At 45.0% G+C, this 25,191-nt stretch overlaps 1 protein-coding gene across 3 annotated transcripts in view; it reads left to right on the plus strand.

The window, feature by feature from the left end:
- DCLK2 (doublecortin like kinase 2) overlaps positions 1-25,191 on the plus strand; it is a 319,571-nt gene that overhangs the window by 193,601 nt on the left and 100,779 nt on the right. For all 3 annotated transcript variants that reach the window (XR_003857315.1, XM_029605030.1, XM_029605114.1), the window contains one exon: positions 22,988-23,060. Coding sequence is in view for 2 of the 3 variants with exons in the window: in XM_029605030.1 (XP_029460890.1) it covers positions 22,988-23,060 (73 nt within the window). In the remaining variant the exon portion in view is untranslated. The remainder of the gene's footprint in view (positions 1-22,987; positions 23,061-25,191) is intronic.

The raw sequence follows: 25,191 nt of genomic DNA on the forward strand, positions 1-25,191 counted from the left end.
GGGGGGGGGGGGTCTAGCACGGCGAAACCGCCGCGGTCTGCGAGGGGGAGGCCCCTGCGGATAGGGGGGATTCTTCTTTGCATCTTCAAATTCAGATTATATTCGGTTTTTGCATAAGGCGTTTCGGGCTAAGAAAGACGGAAACGGGCCCGGAGCAGCGCAGAGCAGGAAGCCCCCAAGGATAAGCGCCCTTTAAAGGCCCAAGTGCCACAGGACGATTCTAGCTCCTTCTCTGATGTTTCTCTGGAGTCAGAGGACCAGGGCCTGACCACCCCTCCTCCCGAGGGGGGGGTAGAGGATGAGGGGGACCCGCAGCAGAGTGCTGCATGGGAGACACATGCTAAGGAGGGGGATGACCCTAAAGTAGTCCGGTTATTCCAAAGGGATGAGCTTACCCCCCCTTATCCCGGCTATTTTGAAGGAGTTGGACATTGAGCTGCCACAGGATCCAAAGGTCTTAGGGTCTATGGATCCGGTTTTATTGGGTCTGAGGGGCCCGCCTACTACCTTCCCTTTCCATTTTTCAGCAACAGATATACTGTACTGGGAATGGGATATGCCGGATATGGGCCTCAAGATTACGAAGGCCATGGATAAGCTCTATCCTCTACCTGAGGAGGCTCTAGAGTTTCTGCGAGTTCCAAAGATTGATGCCGCTGTCACAGCAGTTACAAAGAAGACGACTATTCCGGTCACAGGCGGTACAACTCTCAAGGATTGGCAAGACCAAAAACTGGAGCTGCAACTGAAGAGAATTTTTGAAGTCTCGGCGCTGGGGGTCCGAGCAGCCATGTGTAGTAATTTTGGATTGAGAGCGGGCCTGTGCTGGGTTCAGCAACTCCTGGCCAACGAGTCTCTCTCAGAGGAGGAAGCTCGGCAATCTGGGCACCTGGAGGTGGTGATAGCGTACAGTGCAGATGCATTGTATGATCTTCTGCGAACCTCTGCTTGGTCCATGGTCTCGGCGGTTTCGGCTAGACGCTTACTGTGGCTACTTCACTGGGCGGCGGATGTGTCTTCCAAATTTAGGTCCCTTCCTTTTAAGGGAAAGTTGCTGTTTGGCAAAGAGCTGGAAGACTTGGTTCAAACCTTGGGAGAGAATAAGACCCATTGCCTTCCTGAAGATAGACCTAAGCCGATGTCTTCGTTTTCATCAAGATCTTGTTTTCAGGGTGGTCGGAGGAATCGTACACCCCGAGCTTCCACTTCATCTTTCAGTCAGTCTACAGGCAGACAACAATCATGGCCTCAGTCCTTTTGAGGACGCCGTTTTGGTAGACCCGGTACCTCCCTGTCTGCTCCAGGAGGCAAAACTTCCCAATGATGGGCAGCCGGTCCATTCCTTGGTACCAGTGGTAGGGGGCAGACTGTCCTTGTTTTACGAGGAATGGGCCAAGATCATGTTGGACCTGTGGGTCCTCTCTGTGATAAGAGATGGCTATGCTTTAGATTTTGTACATCAACCTCGCCCACTGTTTCTGGTCTCTCAGTGTGGCTATGTCACAAAACGCCAGCCCTTTAAAGCTGACGGTGCAACGTCTTCTCAACCTGGGGGCTATTGTTCCAGTTCCTCCCCCGGACCAGCGCTCAGGCCGATTATTCCATCTACTTCATGGTACCAAAGAAGGGGAGGGGTCCTTCTGTCCCATTCTAGATTTAAAAAGGGTAAACAGATGTCTGCGCATTCCAAGATTCCGTATGGAGAAGCTCCGGTTGGTGATCGCGGCAGTACATCTGGCGAGTTCCTGGCATCTCTGGATCTCATGGAGGCATATCTCCATGTAGGCATCAGGAAGGATCATCAGAAGTTCATGAGATTTGCAATTTTGGGAAGACATTTTCAGTTTCAGGCTCTGCCCTTCGGTTTCGCTACAGTGCCCAGAACCTTCACCAAGATCATGGTGGTCTTGGCAGCACGGCTACGCAGAGAGGGGTTTTTGGTACACCCCTATTTGGACGATTGGCTGATTTGGGCAAAGTCTGAAGCTTTTTGCCTGGAGACGATCCAGCGGGTATTGCAGCTGTTGAAGATGCTTGGCTGGGTGATCAATATGGCCAAGAGTCACCTCATCCCCTCCCAATCCTTGGCATATTTGGGAGCTTTGTTCATCACTCGGCAGGGTCGAGTCTTTCTCACGAATGACAGGATTGTCAAGTTGCAGGGGCAAGTGTGGTCCTTACTCTCCAAGTCCCAGCCCACCTTCTAGGATTATTTACAAGTGCTAGGATCTATGACTTCTACTTTGAAGCTGGTTCCCTGGGCCTTCGCTCATATGCGGCCTTTACAGTCTGCCTTGCTTTCCCGGTGGAATCAGACCTCCGAGCAGTTCCAGCTGGTTCTGCCATTGACTGACTCCGCTCGTTCCAGCCTGCATTGGGGGATGATCACGGACAATTTGACCAGAGGAGTTCCGTTGGTGGTTCTGGATTGGACGGTGGTGACCACAGATGCCATCTCTTGGGGTGCAGTTTGTCTGAGGGCCTCTGTCCAGGGAGAGTGGACTCTGGAGGAATCCCGATGGTCCATCAATTGGCTAGAGACCAGAGCAGTCCACTTCGCGCTACAGGCGTTCCTCCCGTTGATCGAAGGGAAGTCGGTCAGGGTGTTATCCGACAACGTGACCACAGTGGTGTACATCAATCGTCAGGGAGGCACCAGAAGTCGCGCCGTAGCAGACGAAGTGCGACTATTAGTAGACTGGGCGGAGCAGCATCTCCTCAGCATAGCTGCGTCCCACATTGCAGGGGTGGACAATGTTCATGTGGATTTTCTGAGTCGCCATCATCTCGACCCCGGCGAGTGGGAGCTGGCGGACGAAGCCTTTCAACTTCTCTGCGACAGGTGGGGCGTTCCCCATATGGATCTAATGGTGACATACAAAAATTCCAAGACTCCACGATTCTTCGCTCGCTGCAGAGAAACAGGAGCGGAAGGCGTGGATGCTCTGGTTCTTCCTTGGCTGATGACGGTTCTCCTGTACGTGTTCCCTCCCTGGCCTCTAATCGGCAAGGTGATCAGACGCATAGAAGGCCACCCGGCCAACGTGATCCTGGTAGCTCCCAAGTGGCCACGCAGGCCATGGTTTGCGGATTTGCTTCAACTAGTGGTGGACGGCCCTCTACGTTTCCATCTGATCCCGAACCTTCTTCATCAGAATCCAGTCTGTTTCGACCAGGTCGATCGCTTCCGTCTAGCGGCATGGCTTTTGAGAGGCAGTGCCTGAGGGGCAAAGGCTATTCCGAGGCGGTAGTCACTACGCTGTTGCAATCACATAAGACATCTACTTCTTTATCTTACGTTCGGGTCTGGAAGGTTTTCGACTCCTGGTGCGTGGCGAGAGAGATTGTTGCCACCCGTGCCACTGTCAGATATTCTAGATTTCCTTCAGGCTGGTTTAGCCAAGGGACTGTCTTGTAGCTCGTTGTGGGTCCAAGTGGTGGCTCTTGGGTCTTTACGTGGTCCTGTACAGGGCGTACCATTGGCCACGCACCCAGATGTTGCTTGTTTCCTGAAGGGGGCTAGGCATTTGCGTCCCCCGGTAAGCTCTCCTTGTCCATCTTGGAATCTGAATATAGTTCTCAAAGCTCTGTGTGCCCCGCCCTTTGATCCCTTACATAGGACGACTTTGAAGGACTTAACACTGAAGATTGTCTTTCTAGTGGCAATCACTTCAGCTCGAAGGGTTTCCGAGCTTCAAGCACTGTCCTGTAGGGACCCTTTCCTGCGCATCTCTGATTCTGGTGTCTCCTTGTGCACGGTTCCTTCCTTCCTACCTAAGGTTGTTTCTTCTTTCCATTTGAATCAATCAGTGGAACTTCTGTCGTTCTCCAGTTTAGACAGGTTGGACCCTCTTTCACGGGATCTGCGGAAATTGGACGTTCGCAGAGCTCTCCTACGCTACCTGAAGGTTACTAATGAGTTTCGAGTCTCGGACCACCTCTTTGTACTCTGGTGCGGTCCTAAGAAGGGTAACATGGCCTCTAAGGCTACCATAGCTCGATGGTTGAAAGAAGCTATTAATTCGGCTTATTTACTCCGTGGTTGGCCTTTGTCTGAGGGTCTTCAGGCACACTCAACTTGATCTCAGGCCGCCTCTTGGGCGGAATGCCAACAGATTTCACCTCAGGAGATCTGCTGGGTGGCTACGTGGAAGTCCTTACATACCTTTGCGAGGCATTACAGACTTGATGATGTTCAGGCGCCTGGGGTGGCTAACTTTGGGGAAGGTGTGCTTCGCGCGGGCCTCTCTGGTTCCCATCCCAATTAAGTGTTTGCTCTAGTACATCCCAGGAGTCTGGACTGATCCGGGTACGTACAGGGAAAAGAAAATTGGTTCTTACCTGATAATTTTTGTTCTTGTAGTACCACGGATCAGTCCAGAGTCCTGTCTGTTTGTACTGGGTGGAGGTAATGGAGAGTCCGCTTCTTCAGCATTGATTTACATTTCCAGAAGTTATCACAATTATTGTTCCCCTGTTTTGGGGTCTGGTTACAGTTGGGGCTCATGCTCCTCATTTTTCCGTTTATGGTTTTTTTTTTTATTTTTTGTATGTAGTTAGTGTTTTTTTTCTGCTGCTTTGATATTACGTAATACTGACAGACTGTGGGTGGCGCCTAGGTATATATAGGACAGAGGCTGTCAATCTTTCTCTGTTTCCACCTGCTGGTGCGGGGACAAAACCCAGGAGTCTGGACTGATCCGTGGTACTACAGGAACGAAAATTATCAGGTAAGAACCAATTTTCTTTTGCTTAGATGCAGAATTTTAAATATTTTGAGCAGAATTTCCCTAGAAATTCACTGTAAGAGTGTCCCTTCCACTTGCTCTTTCTACTCCCCTGGCTACTTTGCCCTCTCAGGCCCCCACTCCTCCACCTGCCAGTATCTCTCCCTTCCACCTCTAGGCTCAACCCCTTCCACTCTATCGCCAGTCCCAGATTTTGACCCTGTTCTCAGTACTGCCCCTCACATGGGCTCCCTCTGTCTCCCCCTCTCTCACACACATGCTCCCTCTCTCTAATCCACATACAGGCTCCCTCACTCTCTTGCGCAACACACACACAGACAGACACACACACACACCCTCATACAGGGCCCTCTCTCTTGCGCACACACACATCCCCTTGCATACACACCCACACAAGCTCCCTTTCTCTTTCACACATACATCCTCACAGAGGCTACCTATGTCTCTCTCTCACACAGCCCTTCACACAGGCTCTGTCTCACACATACACAATCCCTTCACATAGATTAGCGTCTTCACATACACACACACTCCTTCACAATCTCCTCATATAGGCTCCCTCTCTCTGAAACCCTCACTCAAGCATCCCCCCACCCCCCCTTTTACCAACCATGCTCTCTCACACCCTCCTGCTCTCTCTCACCCTCCCCTCTCTCCCCCACACCTTCTCTCACCAGCATGCCGCAAACGGAGCAGTTCCTGCGTGCGCCGCTGGATGCACTCTGCAGCAAAGATGAAAGCCTGGGCACGACGTTCGCAGCACACGGGGGGGGGGGTCCTCCCTTTTCGCAGCAAATGGCACGCCCAAGTCTTCATCTTCATTGCGAATGGAGCTCGTCCTGTGGCACACGTAGGACGCGCTCCATTCGCAGCATGCCGGGGTCTTCTCTATTATCTGCGCAGAATTTTCTGCGCAAACTCTGTGCTCCGCAGTAGCGCAGAATTCCTCCAGGACTATGATAGGTTATCCCTGGCATTGCTTCCTGGCAGCATGGCTGTACCAGCTTCCTGATTACTGCTGTGAATCCTATGCCCAATGCTAGTGAGTATGGACCTGCCGGCTCAGGCTGGTGCCATTGGGCTCCCATCGGCTCTGCTCTAGTTTCCCTGCAACCAGTAAAATAGCCGGGTGCGAGGCGGCCTTCTGCATGCCTGGAACCACAGTCCTGTCCTGTACACACCGTGCACTGTTAATTCAGCTGGGGGCACTTTAGTAGTCTTACAGTCCTAAACTTTTATCCCTTGGCTTCAATTCATAGGCAGATTGGTGACAGTTTTCTTTTGTTCTCCTTCTCTGCAAAGCTTAAAAAAAAAACAAACCTCCATACTGACAGCAAAAGTAAAGATCAAGCAATAAATTGTACATGATGCCTTTTAGGTTTTTTTTAATTGGACTAACTTGCTACTTTTTTGACCTGCTTATGAGTCCTATGCTTTCGTCGTCAGGCTCAATGCAAGCATCCGAGGAAGGGTTGCAAATGTTGTCCCATTAAAAAGTTATCCCCTACAACTTTAGTCGACTTTTTTATTTTTTATTTTTACAGATCCAAATGGACTAATCCAGCAACCGCACTACCTGCTGGCAGCCAAACTGAATTGCTTAATTCTTATCTAACAGTGCACAGGAACCTAGGGGCCCATATGAGAAAGTTAAATCTTTACTCTTCTGCAAGCGGCCAGTCTGCCGTCTCTCCCCCAGCTGACTCATCTGGGACCCCCAGGGATTGTCGGAACTGACTGACGTGTGTGCAAGGTTGTATTGTTACTGAAGCAGGACAGGAGGAAGGGAAGCCAAGATTTATATTCAGTTGTCACCAGGGGGTGGGAAAGGAAATGTAGGAACAATGCGTGACAGGCAAAGACGGTGTCAGTGAAACATTTATTCCTTATTTTCTTCCCTGGTTCTGCGGCTTTTATTTTCTGTACCCTGCCTTGAAGGCTTTTCATTGTTCTGTTTAAAGTACAGGAAATGGAAGCACTGTTTAAACTCTCCCTAACAAAAAAAAAACCAAAACAAAACAACTTTTTGACTCTGACTTGTTAAAATCCATTTTCTTGCGTTCAGTTTTACTTTCAGGCGAAAGGTTTATAACGTGACAGGCTGCTGTAAATTTTGACATTTTAAATACGTGACCCAGTGTGATGTGGATTGTATGTGCATCTGGTTCTTCACACATAATCCATATCACAAAAAAAAAAGTGTGAAAGCTTGCTGGGCAGACTGGATGGACCGTTTGGTCGTCTTCTGCCATCATTTCTATGTTTCAAGGCCGTGAATCTTTATTATTTTTTATGGTTTACTTTCCAATTTGGAATAGAGCATTTATTCTACCAAACTGTTGCGATAAGCTGTTGTAATAGGATAGCAACTGGTAAACTTGTTCTAGCATTTAATATCCCAGGGGAAGGTTTCTGAAACTCTTCAGGGGGAAAAGCAGGGGGCGACTCCCGAGTGGACTGAATGCTTTTGTAAGCTAGAGAACGGAGAAGCCAAGCAAGATGGTGACCGAAGCTTTCGGGGTGTGAATGCTCTGCCCGGGCCCCCTCCTCTGTGATGAATCCCTCTGGTGTTTGTATTGTACCGTCTACATATATCACGCTGTAGGCGAGGCAGAAAATGGCTTCCAAGCCTCTGCCCTTCAGAGTTCAAAGCTCAAAAGCATGAGCAAGTGCCGGTTTGACCAGGGACTTGACCCTGGGTCTCAGGGTTTCAGGCTGCTGGGCCCAGCCCCTCGGCTGCATCACCCCAGCCTTAGCAAACCAAAGACTTGCCTCTCCCAGTGTAAGTCTTGTACGTTGACTAGGGGGATTCTAATGCCTAGGAACAAACTCATATTCATAGACTCTCTGCTTTAAAGGGAAGGCTGTAGTTCTTTGGAAGTACAATACTCTGCCCTAGATTTGCCAATAACCATGCTAAGCCTGTGCCAAGGGTGGCAAAAATCTGAGGATGGGGAGAGGCAGCAGAATGTAACTCAGCAGGGAACAGCCCTCTGTGTCCTGACTTAGCCCCTTCCGTTCCTTCCCAGACAGCATGCAGGGAGCAGAAGGGGAGGGGGTGAGGCTGGAGAGGATACAGCAGAGCAAAGAATCAGCTTTTCTCTTGATTCGGGCCCTCCCTTCCTGCCTTATCAATGTTGTTCTCCTTCTCTTACTGTCTTGCTGGCCTGGATCAGTAGCAGTGTAGGAGGGTGGTATCTGTGGATGAGAGGAGAATTTTTAGGGATAGAGTGGAGGGAAGTGAAAGTCAAGGTGATAGAGGAGTGGTTGAGAGAGATCATTTGAGGAATGAGAGGTTGGGGGTAAGGCGGGGCTAGAGGAGCAAAGGGGGAGATCATTTTGGGGAGGTTAGGAGAGGCTGAGAGACATTGAGGATAGGGGCCAGGAGGCATGTATCTGAGCGAGGGGAATTGGGGGCATGGAGGGCAGGGATGAGTGCCAGGTGTCTGAGTATGTCATATTGGGTGGAAGGTTAGAGAGGGGATGGAGTTGCAATGTAAAGGGGAGCTAGACCAGAGCAGGAATATCTCCTTTCTGTGATCTTGGGTTTCATCTCCCATTTCTTTTGAAACTTCCCTTTTCACAACCCCATCACAGGTTTTCCCTCCTTTCCTCTGATCCTCTTCTTGCTCTTCCTCAATCCTAGAAACTTACCTAGCTCCTTTTTCCTAGATACCTTAATCCCTCTGCCTTATCTCCAGTTTTCTCTTCATTCTCACCCCCCATCCATCTCAAGTCCTCTTTCTCTTCACCTCATTCCTGGTCTTTCTCCCTCTCCTCTCCCCAGACCTGGATTTGCCAATAGGCCTGTGCCTGAGGTGGAAACAATTTGGGAGGGGGAGGCAGCAGGGCAGCTGAAGACTTGCTGACTTCCGGCTGTGCTGAATTACACTCAGCAGGAAATGGTGGGGGGGGGGGGGGGGAAGTGAGGCTGGGAGCTGCAGAGCAAAGAATAACTTCTCTACTCCCTATTCTAGCCTTTACTTCCCTATGAGTCCCATTCCCACCCCCCACCCCCCCAAAAAAAACAAAACCTTCCATTCAGGGAGTAAAAAGAAGCCACTTTGCTCCCTAATCCAGCCCCTCCCTCTGTCACTCAGACCCGAGGTGAGGAGATGAGCATGGAGCAGGTAGAATAAAGAGCAAAGAATGCTCTGCTGTCCCTTGTCCTGGGAAGAGAGAGGGTGACAGCACCACTAGTACCTAGAGGTGGCAAAATCTTAAATCCAGCACAGTCCTCATCCCCAAGATCTCCTCTCCACGCTGGTACCAGAGATCTTTTTTTTCTCACCTAGTACAAACAAAAACTTTATTGTAGAGAGAGACACAAACCGTGGCTGGGAAAACTACTTTATTTTATGATGTCATAGGGAAGACTGAAACGTAGAATTGTCTAATTCTTGCTGAAGAATATCTGCCCCGGAGCTGCTGCAGGAAACTGCGATGCGGCCACCTTGGGCAACCTACTCCTAGTGGTCGGGCCTTCCGGGTGAGATTGGTTGGGGGGGGTTGGATGCAACAATGCTAGCAGTGCCTAGAAACCTAGATCTGTGGAGGAAAATACTACCTTCCCCATGGATCCTCTGCTCTTCTGTAGATTCTCCTTCGGTTCAGTGGTAAATTTTCCAGGGTCTCGAGGATGATGGAGGAATTTAAGGGACTGTCAAAGAGAAGGGGGGTCCTCTCCCAAAGGAAAGGAGGCTGTAGGTGAGGGGCCTTGGAATGAGGGTGAAAGGGGAAAATCTCAGAAGTAATGCAATGAAGCGTTGATTAGCAGAGAGGTTGTTAGATGCATGGAAACAGCTCTCCCTGTGGAGGTGGTGGAGACCACAATAGAATCTGAATATGGGAGAATTAGAGGATCTCGGAGGGAGTGATAAGGATTATAAAATTGAATAGTTAGTGTTCATGAGTAGACTAGATAGGCCGCATGGTCAGTGGTGTGGGGTTTTTTTTGTTTTTTTTTGCGCCATCATATTTTGATGTTGAGAGAGAACAAAAAATGGTGGTCCAAGTTCCCTCTATTTTTGCTGATCAGAGCTTGTACAAAGTATCTATCTTCCACACTACTTTATACAGTGGGAGGTGGTGAGGAAACCCCACCCCCATAAAAACAATACTAGTATTCAACTTGGAAGATCCTTGGTGACTGGAAAGCTTAGTGTCCCTTCACTAGGTATGTGTTTCTCCCGGGTGGGGGTGCATATTGAGGTTGGCAGACAGAATAGTGAGTGGACTAAACAATCTCTTGCTATGGCACCCCCCTCTAGGAGTAGCCAGAATGGGGGCGATCCTGGATTTGCGAGAGAAGCCTAAATGTCTTGGTCAGAAGAAAGAGGAAACAAGACTCTCAACTTAGTGTGTGGAGTTTGAGAAAAGGGTACAACCCACCTTTGTTCCTGTTGCTCCATAGTCTTCAAGTGAGTATTGGGGGGGCGTTCCCCCTGCGGTTGATTCATTAGCATGAGTAGCTGTTCCTTCAGCATCCAGCAGTGGAGTGGAGAGCATCCCCTGTTTGGAGGGAGTAAACCTTTCACCCCGGACCACTCTTTTTATATTGGCGGGGGAGGGAGAAAGGTGAACAAAAAACATCTCGTCAGGACCAGTGGGAGTGAACATCACGTGCTTGTTCAGAGGTGAGTGGACGTGTGGAAGAACAGAAGAGGAGAGCTGCCCCTCTGGTGCTCCATATCTAATGTTCTCAAGGAGTCCAAGAGGGGAGATTCCAGCATTGGAGAAGCAGGGTACCAAGAGGGGGGGGGGGGGGTATCCAAGGGAGCCTTAAACAGAAAAGGAGCCAGCGGACCTCAGGAGGGTGAAACAGCAAAGATCAGTAACCCCCTTGATTAAATTCAGTGCCTGCCTGCGGATAAATTCTTGACAGACTGCACCGCTTGCAACTATTTTATTTAAACTGTTTGCTAATAACTTTTTAAAATTTTGGACCACCATACCTTGTGTCGAGTGCATCTTTGGTAAACACCTCGGGGGTCTAGAGGTTTAATCTGACACCTCCTGCCAACCATTGAACCAGATGGGGGTGGGGGGGTGGTGCTACACGAGGGGACAGCCATAGGACCGAGTCTGTAGTACTGCAGCAGACGAAATGGGCTTGAACTGTATAGGTGTTTGCCTTCCATTTCTCTACTTCTCTCACAGGTTAATGTTTATTTGGGGGGGGGGGGGGGGAAGTGGGGTGGAAACAGGGGTTCACTTATTTAGATAATTTTTAATGGAGCATTGTTAGGCATTGACAAAGAGTTTGTCGTATCCTGAAAATATTTCCCTAATCCTGTGAGAGTTTATTTTGGTGACTCTGGCATTTTTCTTTTTGTTTACTATTTTGGGCCTCTTTAAATTGCATGAAAACTTTCCTATGTTGCTTTTAGTTTGTGAACCAAAAGATACAAACTTAAGCTTTTAAGTTCAGCCTTTTTCTATGACTTCCCGGACTTATGACAAGCCTCTGCCGTTTCATCTTTTTGAGAGCAGCGGCAAGCTGTAAACCTAGAAAAGGAAATATTCATGAGGCTTCCTTTTTTTTTTTTTTTTCAATGTAAATTATTGATAGAAAGCGACATCTGGCCACGTGCTGCCGTTCACACACTTTATGTAGGTAATGGCACTTTTTTTTTTTTTTTTCCATGTCCTGGAGTGAATTTGTGGCTTAAGGTGATCAAAGCTGTCGTGGTAGAACTGCTGCAACTGGCAGCGTGAGCTCTCTCGTTAGCATCGTATGGAACTTAAAACAGTCTCTCATTTATGCCGCCTGCGTCCTCTTCTCTGACGCAGTGTTAATTATTGGAAGGGAAAATGCTGCACCTGCAGGTCTTCAGGCCCCAGGGTGGGTTAATCCTGCACAGTCTTTGATGGGATCTGCTGTAGCATCCTGAGGGATGAATGGACCTCCGAGGAACAGGACGAAGGGTCATTTGAAGGAGGCAGGAAAAGCCACTTATATTAGGCAGGCCTGATTCATTCAGGTTATTCTCCCATTCTAAAGTAAGAGAAAAACTTGATCAATCAGACCTCTGAATTTAATGACTTGCTTACCTCTGCCTTCTTATAAACGTTTGTCTTTTTTTTTTATAATTTAATCTTTAATTTAAAGTTTCTGCATATTTAAACACAAAACAATTTAAGAAAAAGGAGATGTACATGGTACTTGTAGAATCCCTCGTTCAGTAACAAGCTAATAAGTCTACATTCACTTGGGAGAGAAATCCAAAGAGATTCGAATAAACAGAAATAAAAGATAAAGAGGAGATCCTAATTTTTTCTAACATTTGAGTACTCACATGTTGATACTTCGGTCTGCAGTTAACCCTAATCTAAAATATTTTTCTAAATGAAGAGGGTCATAAAACACATTCATTACCCTGAAAAGAAGTAAAACTTTTACAGGGGAACTTAAGAAAAAATGACACCCCCCCCAAGAGCGCCCCCTTTCTGTTTCAGAGAAAGAAACCGCTTTCTTCTCATTTGCGTTTCACAACGTACGTCTGGGGAAACCTGTATTTTATTCCCACAGAAAAAGAGGGCCCTTATTCGTACAATGTTTATAGAATGCAGCAATCTCGCTCTCTTTTTCTAAGCTGAACATAGCAAGTAAAGTAGCCCCGGTAGGTATTATGTCAACAGAGGCTTCCAGAAAAAGATGAAATATTAGGAGTCCCCTGTTCTGGAGCAGCTGAAACCGTGCCTTTCACATTAGATCTTTTTATTTTTGCCTAGGCAAATAGAATATTTTTGAAACAGGGATTTGATTCTCTAAATAACCTAAAATATCTATAGGGTATTTTTTAAGCATTTCAAATTGGGGATAGTAATCTGGCTTTTGGAAAATGTAAAAAGTGAACTTTCCTTACAAAGAATTTTCCAGTACTTCCATTCTGCACAGATGATATTTAGATAACCAGATGCTGAAGGATGGGGGGGCAACACTATAGAAGAAAACTGTTCAAATTCCCATTCGCTGCAAGGGAAAAGAGTATATGAGTGGTAGGTTCACTCTCCTGGTAGGGGGAGAGACAGTCTCCAAGTAGCCCCCATACCACACGAGAGGATCGCTCCAGAGCTCAGTGTTTTTATTTATTTATATTCTGCTTTCTGTAGGCAAGTTCATATACAGGAGGTATTTCCCTGGCCCCGTAGGGCTCGCAATCTTGAATCTGTGAGGCAACGGAGGGTGAAGTGACTTGCCCAAGGTCACAAGGAGCAGCAGCAGGATTTGAACCCTGGCTGCCCTGCTTGGCAGCTCGCTGCTGTAACCAATAGGATGCTCCTCTGCTCCATGTTAAAACCACTGGCTGTAGTGGTACAAGGTCAACCACTGTACAACCACTTGTTGTACAAGGTCAACCACTTGTACAACCACTGGCTGTAGGTAGTACAAGGTCAAAATCCAGAACAAAGAATCTTCACGCCATGACTCATCCGTAGGAGTCCCACAAGGCTCCTCTCTATCCCCGACACTCTTTAACATCTACCTTCTACCACTTTGCCAACTCCTCACCTACCTCAACCTAAAACACTTTCTCTACGCAGACAATATCCAGATCCTGATCCCCATCAAAGGCTCATACTCGAAAACCCTCGACTACTGGGAATCCTGCCACCAAGAAATCAAACGTGTCCTCAATAGCCTAAATCTAGTACTAAACTCCTCCAAGACTGAAATACTACTCATATCTCCAGAGAACAGCAATCTCACCGCTTCTCATCCAACCAACCCACCAACCACACAAGTGAGAGATTTAGGAGTAATAATTGACAACAGGCTGAACTTCAAAGCCTCCATCAACAGAACGACCAAAGACTGCTTCCACAAACTCCAAGTTTTAAAAAGGATAAGACCTCTCTTCCACGCCCAAGATTTCAGAACAATCCTCCAAGCAATTATTTTCTCAGTTAGATTACTGTAACGCTATCCTACTTGGTCTCCCTTCCTCCTACACCAAACCGCTCCAAATGGTACAAAACACAGCAGCCTGTTTACTAACAAACACCAGGAAAAGAGACCATATTTCCCCAATTCTAAAAGACCTTCATTGGTTACCAATTCACTTCAGAATCATCTACAAATCCATATCCTTAATATACAAAATCATCCATCAATACACCACAATTGACCTACAATTTCCTCTCCACTTACACAACTCCACAAGACCTACCAGAGATGCATACAGAGGATCCCTCCATGTACCCCCTACTAAAACCACTAGTCACAGTACCTTAAGAGATTGAGGCCTCTCCACAGCTGGCCCACTGTTATGGAACTCCATCCCTCCCGATCTCAGACAGGAGCCTTGCCTCCTAACCTTTAGAAAAAGACTCAAGACTTGGCTGTTTATGCAAGCTTTCCCAGACTTAAATTAATGCACCTCGCCATCAACATATCCAACACAGCAGCTGTACCTCTTCTCCTTGTATATAATTTAGTCTCTGCTAAACTATCTTCATTTCCTCTGATCCCAGTTCAATAGTCCTTGTTAATTGTAACTGCTTTCTTCGACACGTTATTTCTGTTTTTGATGTATTTATTGCACCCCTGTTTATTTGTAAACCAGCATGATGTGATCATTTCATGAATGCCGGTATATAAAAACCTTAAATAAATAAATAGTGTATAATGTTCGAATTTTCCATGATTGTTTACTTGTGAAGAAGTCAAAGCTTGCAAGCACGGTTCGTACTCGGTGGTGCTCTATTGCCAACAGTTTGGTGATGAGCACTACTGAACAAAATACTACATAGTAAAAAAAAGAGCTAAATACAAAGGAAAATTAGTTCATCCCCCTTCTCAGCTGCAGTCCCAATTTGAGCACAGGCAAAAGAGGGAAGGAGAGGAGTCAGGGACCTCAAATTGCACTTTAGCCCCAGTGCCAACAAGTACAGGCAATTACAGCTTGCAAATATTGTGCTGCCTGCTTGCACTAGTTATCTGCCAGAGGACAGAGAAAAAACAGTAGACACGGCGGTTAATTGCCCGAGGCTGGTGATGTGATTCATGTTTCACAGTCTGAGCCTGTCTTTGACTGGGACCAGCTGATTTTATTAGCCATTGGAGCCTGCAATTCCTGATCTCTTTCCTGTGCACCCATGGAGTTGAAGAATCTGTTATAAGGAGCCCCAGTAGTAGGGGCAAAGGCCGGTCGGTGCTATTTTGGAAAATGGTGTTGACCGGGCCTAGAGCTAGGGGATGTTCTGGGAACCCACTTTACCACCAATTCTTCATTTTAGGGGGTGGAGCCCTAAACCACCTGGGAATTATTTTGAGGCAGGGGACGGGGACTATCCTAAACACCAGGGACTTGTTTTTTTTGGAAGGGGGCTCCAGGGGGGAGGGGGTCTTTGGGGCAGGAATATTTCCAGGAAAGGGGATTGGGTAGGGGGTGAGATGTAGCCGCATGGTTTTACATTCTATTTTTTTTTTTTATTGTGAGTTCGCCTCAGCAGGCAGGCCCGGGGTAGGCAGGGTGTCTGCTAAGGCCCCGGGGACATTTCTGCATTTTTGGAGGGGTGCATTTTCGGCCTCTCGTCCTTTAACGCAATGGTGGCACTGGCCAAGGTGCATGCATGTAGGCCCTGTTTCGCCATATAGTTTTGTTGTGCATTTCTCCTGGGAGATTGGTCCCCTCCCATGATAAAATATTGTGGCTTAGTAAATGACCCCCTAGGTTTGTACCTGAGGCAGTGGAGGGTGAAGTAATTTGCCTAAGGTCATAATGCATATTAACTGGATTTGAACCCTAGTTGGCTACTTCACTGAGCACAGATGAGGCATTCTCAAAGCTTCCTCAAAATTTGTCTGAATACTTCAAATCTACAGACTCTGCAGTGGACTATTCCTGTCATCCCTCACGTTCAGGCCCAGAGCCCCACCGGGTGTGCAAACCATGTACAGGGTGGCGTCGGGAGCAGGGATAGGCCCTTATTGCTGCCGGTGGACCCAATCCACAGGCGGTGGAAGAATGTTTTGCTTTTTCTGCCACGGGTGGACTCAATTCAGGAAGCAGTTTCATATCGAGCGGGTGGGGGATGGGACTGGGGGGGTATGTTACTTTTATGCTGTGTGCTGGTCACGCACAGCAGGAAGATTTGGAAGGGCTGTGGTGGGAGCTCATCCCACCACAGCCCAAAGAAAGTCATGTCCAGGTGTTTCTTTTCCTTCCTTCCTGTGTGGCCCCAGAAAAAAAAAGTTGCCAGAGCTGTGAAGGTAGGAAGGAAAGAGGAGCATCAGAGAAGTAGCTTTTGTAGCAGAGCTGCTGTGGATCCCACCTCATGGTGGCCCAAGAAAATCAGGGCCGCCACGGAGCCCTTCCCGCGGCAACCTGCAAAGAGAGAGAGAGGGGTGAGAGAGGCTGAGGCCCTGTAGAGTGTGTGTGTGTGTATGAGAGTGTGTTGGAAGATTGTGTGTGTGTGTGTATGAGAGTGTGTTGGAAGATTGTGTGTGTGTGTATGAGAGTGTGTTGGAAGATTGTGTGTGTGTGTGTGTGTATGAGAGTGTGTTGGAAGATATTGTGTATTTGATTGAGGGAAGAAGAGAAGATGGATAGAGAAGAAACAGGGAAAAAAGACCTTGTAAAAGGAATTGGCAAAAGACCAAGAAAGGGAAGGTGGGGATAAAAAAAAAAAAAAGCCTGTGACCAACCAATTAGAAAACAAAGATCAGATAGCAAAGGTTTAAAAAAAAAAAATCATTTTTTTGAATTTTTAGTGCTAGGCATGTTATCTTTGGGAATGTGCAAGAGTAGCACATTCTTTTTGCTGATCTTGCGATGTGTGAGATTGACATGGAGGAACTGGAAGCCCCACAAATTTTTAATACTACAGGGCCTGTACAGAGGAGGCAGTAGAATGGGCTTCAGTGCCAGTAGCAGCGATTGGCACCTCCCCAGTAGCCATGCGGCAGCAGTGACAGTGACAGCAGAGAAACGAGAGAGGCTCAGTTGCTGGTAAAAGAGAGAGGGGGGTCTGCTTTCAGTGTGTGCATGTTTGAATAGGAGCTGTGTGTGAATGGGTGCTGTAGGTGGATTCCAACCCGCCAGCAGCTGAAATAAAGATGAGGGCCTGGCACTGCTGGTAGATCCCAACCAAAGAAAAGCTGGAGACGCCTGTGGGTTTTTAGAAATCAAAGTTCCCAGGTTTGGAGAACATGAATTTTTGAAACCCTTTTTGGTTTTATTTTTCAGATGTTAGATGTGTCTGCTGTTTAGAAATATTTTATTAGTGTATAGGACATTAAAAAAAAAACTTGAATGTTTTTAATTTGATCTTTTATTCATCAGCTTTTTTTGAAATATTGTTAGTATGTTTTTAGTATTATGATTATGTATTTATTTTATTTCTTGATTTTACTGTTTGTTTGAGGAATGGTGATGGTTCTGTTTTCTCATTGTTGCACTGCATAGTGTCTGGCTTCTTGCGGTTTCCAGTTCAGTTTTTGTCCGTGCATTTGTATTTCTACTTTATGGTTGCTCTGTTCTGTATTTGGTGAGGATTGGTTTATGTTCTGCATGTGTGACTGAGGTGAGGCATTTTCCTAATAGAAAGTGTATTAGTGTATTCAGGCTTTCAGAGTCAAGTCCACACCCAACACACATCACAATAGGCCTAATACCATACGGGTTCCAAGTGTCTTTTTCGCAGGGATTTCTGGTTGGCATCACAGCAGTGCATGTAAATATAATGCAAGTGATATTTTTACCTCAGAATTCTGTATTTTGATATTTTTCATGTAAAATATAAATGCTTAACTCTGTGTGTGGAATGGGGCAGGGGGTGTTGTGCAAGGCTATAAGGTTCACCTGGGGCACCTAATAGCCTTGCACCAGCCATGAGTTTGGGAGGGAGGGGATGGAGTCAGTTTTTAAAGTTTGTATCACTGAAGGGAGTTGGGTGTTTTTTCGGTGATCCTGAAACGGGGGAGGGGGAGCACAGTAATTATTCATGCAGGGCAGCAAAAAAAGCTAGTACTGGCTCTGCTAATGTTAGGCAGTATGGTCCTTGGTATTTTTGGTGTACCTGAGCAGGCACACCTGAAGTTAATGCCATTAATTGGGGATCAGTTGTCCGTATAAAGGATGAGGGACTGCGTTTTTATGAAGCCCAGCTGCAGACTCCCTTGAAGAGCTAGTAAAACTAGTTTCTTCTCAACAAAATACTGTAAACTTACAAAGCAAGCAATTACCTGACTTCTCGATTACCCTAAAAACTGAGCAGAAATAAGAGTTCGAATAATCTCCTAGAGAGTAGGAGAATTAAGTCAAAGTAACACTTTTATGTAATTGAGAGATGCTGTAGGAAAACCTGGCCGCCTCATTTAGTAAGGGATGTGCAGCCGGAAAGTATACATTTTTGGTATTCGTTTAAACTTTCCCCATTAATTTTATTTTACATTTTTGTATTTGGGAATTTTTGTTTCCCTCTAATATGCACTCAATTTGAAACAGAATCTACTGAATGCACATTCCTGTCAATAAGAGTGTATATAAGAATTTGGAATGGAATGTGTGGGAATATGAACCATACCAAATTCTAAACAGATTTAAGATATTCAAAGATACTGTTAAAATATCTAAACATGCTCCAATAATTCTAGCTCTAGTTTGGCATACAGGAAGCACGGAGCCTTGGTTAGCTTGCAACTTAAATCTGTAAGGACTTTTCAAAAAGTTGTCGTCTTTAGAAATCTGGTTGTTCAGATGTTACGATAGAGCAGATCAACCACTTTATCTACTTGAGAAAAAGCTCCAGAAAGACCCGCCTTGGTTCCTTAGAGACCTTTTGCATCTGGTATGGGTGGGATTATAAATTTAAAAGGAAAGCCACCAGCAACATTGTGAACCTATGGCACGGTCAATATTACAACTTCTGATAGTATTTTTTTTCTTTCCTTCTCTCAACCTACTCTACCAGGTTAGCCTTCCCTTTATAGAACTACTCAAGATTTGGTCAAGGTCATGCAGTGATTGGTGGGGAGGGCAGTTGAAACTGGGCCAATTGCTCTCTCCACCACTAGGTACAAAGTGCTCCTACACCTCAGAACAAATCCAGTATCTGGAGGCTAGAGTGGCAGATCTAGAAGAGCTAAGGGAAACAGAGGTATATAGAGGGAATATTCAGGGACATAGTAGAGAAGTCCCACCTCCAGTCTGGCAGCTTCTGTGCTGCCGTGGAGGAGAAAGATCACCTGGAAGGAGACCATTACCTTGATAAGGCAGGAAGCAATCCTGTAGCTAGAAGTTGCCCTCAAGGTGATGTAGTATCCTCTTGCACCGAGAATAGGTCTCAAGGGCCATGTGTCCAAGAGGGAAGCTTTAGCCACGGCTGTTATGGTTGGTGATTCAGTTATTAGGAAGTTTGATAGCTGGGTAGCTGGTGGATGTGAGGATCGCTTGGTAACATGCCTGCCTGGTGCAAAGGTGGTGGACCTCATGCATCACGTAGTTAGAATTTTAGATAGTGTTAGGGAGGAGCTGGCTGTCTTGGTACATATAGGTACCAATGATATAGGAAAGTGCAGGAGGGAGGTTCTGGAAGCCAGATTTAAGATTGTAGGTAGAATGTTGAAATCTAGAACCTCTCAGAAATGCTCCCCATTTCATGTGCAGGACCCCAGAGGCAGGCAGAGTTCCAGAGTTTCAATACAAGGATGGAGACAATGGTGCAGGGAAGAGGGTTTGGGTTTGTTAGGAACTAGGCATCATTTTGGGGAAGGGGGGAGGTGGCTTTTTTACAGGATGGACTCAATATTTAACCAGAGCAGAACCAGGCTGCTGGCACTAACCTTTAAAAAGGAGAGAGTGCAGCTTTTAAACTAGATGGGGAAAAGCAGACAATCGCTCAGAAGAGCATGGTTGAGAATGATCTATCTTTGAAGGATACTAAGAGAACAGGGAAGTTAGGGCATCCCAGTAGAGAGGTTGCAATAAATGCCAAAGTGGACTAGGTGTCTTCAAATAAAGAGCACAAAGATTCTGAATTATCCTTGTCAACTGATGAGCAGGTTGTTAATACAAACAAAAAACATACTTTGAAATCTCTGTATACAAATGCTAGAAGTCTAAAAATTAAGATGGGAGAGTTAGTGTATAGCACACTGGATGAAGAGATAGATATATAATTAGCACTTCAGAGACTTGGCCGAAGGAAGATAACCAATGGGATACTTATAGGATACAAATTATAACGAAATGATAGGATGGATCAGATTGGTGGAGGAGAGGCATTATATGTGAAAGAGGGCATTGAGTCAAACAGGATAAAAGGTCTGTGCAAGAAGCAAAATGCAATGTTGAATCTTTTGGATATAAATTCCAGGTAAAAAGGGGAATAAAATAGCAGTAGGGGATGTATTACTATCCACCTGAGCAGATTGAACTAACAATGAAATGCTAAAAGAAATTAGGGAAGCTCACAAAATCACCAGCATGTTAATGAGTGATTTCAATTATCCCAGTATTGACTGAGTGAATGTCACATTAGGACATGCTAGAGAGGTAAAGTTCCTAGATGAAATAAATGACTGGAGCTGCTGGTACAAATAACAAGAGGGAAAACTATTTTAGACCTAGTCCTTAGTGGAACACATGATATGGTGTGAGAGGTAACAGTGTTGGAGCCACTTGGCAATAGTGATCACAACATTATCAAATGTGACTTAACTGGAGGGAGGGCACTAAAGAAATCTACCGTGACAGCATTTAACTTTCAAAAAGGTGACTATGATAAAATGAGGAAAATGGTTAGGAAAAAAAAATGAAAGGAGCAACTGCAAAGGTTAAGAGTTTAGATCAGGCATGGACATTGTGTAAAAATACGATCTTGGAAGCTCAGACCAGATTATTTAGATATATATACTTGTCACTCTGTATGCAATCACAGTTTACAACAAAATTAAAAATACATCAGCATAGTCATAGTAAACTAAACAACAATATAAGGATACATCTAATCATTGCATCTTGGTAATATAATATATTTCAACTTTATTGCCATTTTGCTCTCTAGCAGTTGTTAATAAACTGCTAACCCTCAGTTATTGTATCTGATTGCTGTTATTCCATGCATTAGAAAAGGTGGAAAAAAGTGTAAATGACTACCTGCATGGTTAAAAGGTGAGAGAGGTTATAATAAAAAAAAAAAAAAAAAGAGAGAAAAATCAATAAATGGAAAAGGGATCCAAATGAAGAAAACAAGAAACAGTATATAAACACTGGCAAGTTAGAAGCAAAGAGAATTTGCAAAGAAGCTTGCAGTGGAAGCAAAAACTTTATAATATACTTTTTTTTTTTAGGTAAAAAGCCTATGAGGGAGTCAGTTGGATCATTAGATGATCAAGGAGTAAAAGGGGCACTTAGGGATGACAGGGCTATAGCAGAGAGACTAAATAAATTCTTTGCTTCAGTATTCACTGAGGAATATGTAAAAGAGACGCCCATACCAGAAATTATATTCAATGGAAATGAAACAAATCTGTGAGCCTTGAAGATGTACTAGGGCAAATTGACAAACTAAAGAGTAGCAAATCACCTAAACCAGATGGCATACACCCCAGAGTGCTGAAAGAACTGAGAAATGAAATTGCGGATCTGCTATTGGAAATTTGTAAACTATCATTAACGTTGTCTATGGTATCTGAAGACTGGAGGGTTGCAATGTAACACCTGTTTTTAAAAAGGGATCAAGGGGTGATCCAAGAAACTACAGATGTAAATGCCAGGCAAAATGGTACAAATTATCATAAAGAACAAAATTGCTGAAGATAGGCATAGTTTAATGGGGCAAAGCCAACATGGATTTAACCAAAGGAAGTCTTGCCTCACTAACAGGCCAATTCAGTAAAAGTCGCGGGAGCACCCGCTCTCCTGTGCACACGATTCAGTATTTAAATGAGGGCCTGCGGTAAACAGAGGCGCTATGGACACTAGCGCGTCCCTAGTGCCTCTTTTTTGACAACAGCGGCGGTTGTCAGCGAGTTTGACAGCCGACGCTCAATTTTGCCAGCATTGGTTCTCGAGTCCGCTGACTGCCACAGGTTCGGAAACCGGACGCCAGCAAAATTGAACGTCCAGTTTTCAACCCGCGAGCCATGGGCCAATTTTTAAATTTTTTATTTTTTTTTTATTTTAAATTATTTTTTTTACTTTTGGGACCTCCAACTTAATATCGCCATGATATTAAGTCAGAGGGTGTACAGAAAAGCTTTTCTGTACACTTTCCCGGTGCCGGCAGAAATAACGCCTACCTTTGGGTAGGCGCTAATTTCTGAAAGTAAAATGTGCAGTTCTGGTTACCACATCTCAAAAAAGATATAGCAGAATTAGAAAAGGTACAGAGAAGGGTGACCAAATTGATAAAGGGATGGAATGATTCCCCTATGAGGAAAGGCTTGGAGAAGAGATGGCTGAGGAGAGATATGATAAAGGTTTATAAAATGAGTGGAATGGAATGAGTAAATGTTAATCAGTTTACTCTTTCAAAAAGTTCAAAGACTAGGGAACACACAATGAAGTTAGTAGATGATACATTTAAAACTAATAAGAAATGTGAAAATCAAGAAATATATTTAAAAAAAAAAACAAAAAACTAATAAGAACAAATATTTTTTTACTCAACACAGAAGCTCTGGAATTGGTTGCCAGAGGGTGTGGTGAAAGCTATTAGTGTAGCTGCATTTAAAAATGGTTTGGACAAGTTCCTGAAGGAAAAGTCCAAAAACCATTAAGATGGAGTTGCAGATATCCACTGGGATAAGAAGCATAGAGTCTATCTACCCCTTGGGATCCTGCTAGATACTTGTGACTTGGATTGGCCATTGTTGGAAATAATATACTGGGCTTGACGGACCATTATGGTCTCCAGGTTCATAGCTCTGTCCTCTAGCATACCCACTGTTCTTTTGCTATCCTGCATATGTGTAATTGTTGAAACCATAGAGCAGGGATAGGCAACTGAGATCCTTGAGGTAAACAAATAGGTCTGGTTTTCAGGATTTCCACAATTATTATGCACGAGATACATTTGCACACATTGCTTCTGTTGTATGAAAATCTCTCCCATGCATGTTCATTGTGGATATCCTGAAAGCCAGACCTGTTCGCCTACCCCTTCCCTAGAAGAATGTGGGTATGGCCTGGGATAAATAACAGCAAGGAAGAAAATGTGCATTCCAAGGGAAAGAAGAGTTACTGAGTTTATTTCCTGGCATAATTATCTTCTGCTTATCTCCATAGCTTCCTCTGCATGGTGGATCAACTCCTAATGTGAATGGAGCGCCTGACCTTCTCCAGTGCTTCAGCCCTGAAGGTACGTCCTTAGATCTTTCATATACTGCATGTGATTAGAATGAAGTATCAAATGAACAAGATACAAATCACCTTTGCACACTGTTCTTAACATCTTAGCTTGAAATACTGATACTCTGAATTTAAGCCTGAAGGCAGTATAGATATTCATTCAGTAGAAACTTCTCATAATTGAACAACCACCAGTTAAAATAGTGTTACCTAAAACCTTTCCTATTTTGATATTTTTCTTATAGATATTCATTAATTTGAGACTGTATTTATCAAAATCCTGCTACTGTTTCTACCAGCTTCTTGTTTACATTTTTTTTTTTACTTATTTTTCTCCTGCAGCTTCCTCCTGTTCCTTTGGGCTTCCAGCTCAAGCGGAACCAGCCCCCACCTAAGGCTGTATCCCTATGCAGCTTCTTTCACAGCTACCTGAGGTGTATGCCCCATTTTTATTCCTTCATCACCTTCCCGCTATACTCCTCAGGCGGCCCCATACCAGCACCCTTTGGAACCCAGTGCGCATATACCCTAAATCTCAGGTAGCTAGTAGGGATGGGCAGTGATTGGCATTCCCCATCGCTCAAGGACTGTGAACGTTTCCCCCGCAGCATTCCCAGCTCCTGCCGATTAGGGAAGGAAAGCCAGGTCTGTGTGGAGGTGCTTAACACTGCCACTAGGCCAACAGGTCAGGCCTGTTCACTTTCTAAGGCCTGCTTTGAGTGGTTGGTGTGACATTTTCTTATGTATACAGTTTAGTTTAAAAAATAAAAAAGGGAGGGAGTCTTGTCTTCCTATAGCAGGCAATCTTTGGACATAGGGGAAGATAGTTTGTGTAATCCCAAACTTGAGGAATATTTTTATATTCACGGGGTCTGCCACAAAAGATATCTGGTATAAGTCACCATCTATTCTCTTCAAGCCCTGTTCACTGCATTCTTTTGGGAAGATGGGTTGGGATATCCTCCAGGGTCAAAGGCATTAAGGATGTCGATCCCCAAATGTATGTATGAGAACCAGAGGGACACTTCCTGGGCATTAAAACTTAGTCTTTAGGTAGCACTTGTGTGTTAAAATAGATCTGACGCAAAATTAATTTTCCTTTGATAAATCCACAATCCAGAAATACTTGAATCAGTAACGAGGTTACTGTGTACCCCTTTTTCCTTTCTGAGTTGAGGCTTCCAACTGGAATTTAGGTGTTATCAGTACTCTGTGGAACTTATATTTTATTTACAGATTATTTATATATATTCATATCCAAATTAGATCAAAACGGTTTCTCATTTTAAGTACGCGCACACAGTAACATACGTCGTATCCACTCAATAACAAAAGAAGCATAAACAATACACAGTTAACACCTCACGTAAACCAAAGGTGGCATCCATTTAGGCTTTCTTCCCTTCCTCGATTGTTGTGCTTAGATTCCATTATTGACTCTGAAAATGCTGTGTTAAAAAGCCAGGATTTAATTCCTTCTTAAATACTTTGAAATCAGTACAAACTGTTAAACTCCTAGGCATCATATTCCATAATTTAGGTATTGCTCTTTCTCTGACCTTGGTTAGATGGGCTTTGCGAGTGGATGGTACCTCGATTCACCCTTTATGTGCAGACCTCAGGGCACACTGCAGGACATAGAAGTGTAATGACATGCCAAGCAAACTGATTTTTATTTGAGTGTCCTGTGAATTAACATAAGGACTTTATACTGGATCCAATATTGAATAGGGAGCCAGCATAAAGTGTATGATATGGGCGCAACATGGTCAAATCTTTTTGTCCATGTTAGTAGACAAGCAGCTGTATTTTGAAGCATTTGGATGCATCTTTAAAGAGCTTTTTAGAAATCCTAAAAGCAAATGATTACAATAATCACTTGATTGTAAACTGTACCTGAGTAACTCTGTAGCTCTGGTGGGATCCTTTACTTCCATCCCTCTTTTGTACAAGATAGGTACCTCCTTGACTCTCTGGTATATGCTCTGAATAAGCACCTTGTAGGTGCCTTTTTTTTCTCTCCTGCTTCCTTTGGATATTGGATGAGTATCCCAAATTTCTCAAATATTTTGGCCTTGTGGGTACAGACGCTTGGGCTGGGTGAATCATGGGAAATCAGTTTTCAAACAAAAGGAGAGGAA

Source organism: Rhinatrema bivittatum, chromosome 1 (genome assembly GCF_901001135.1).
Source record: "Rhinatrema bivittatum chromosome 1, aRhiBiv1.1, whole genome shotgun sequence".
Classification (NCBI taxonomy): domain Eukaryota; kingdom Metazoa; phylum Chordata; class Amphibia; order Gymnophiona; family Rhinatrematidae; genus Rhinatrema; species Rhinatrema bivittatum.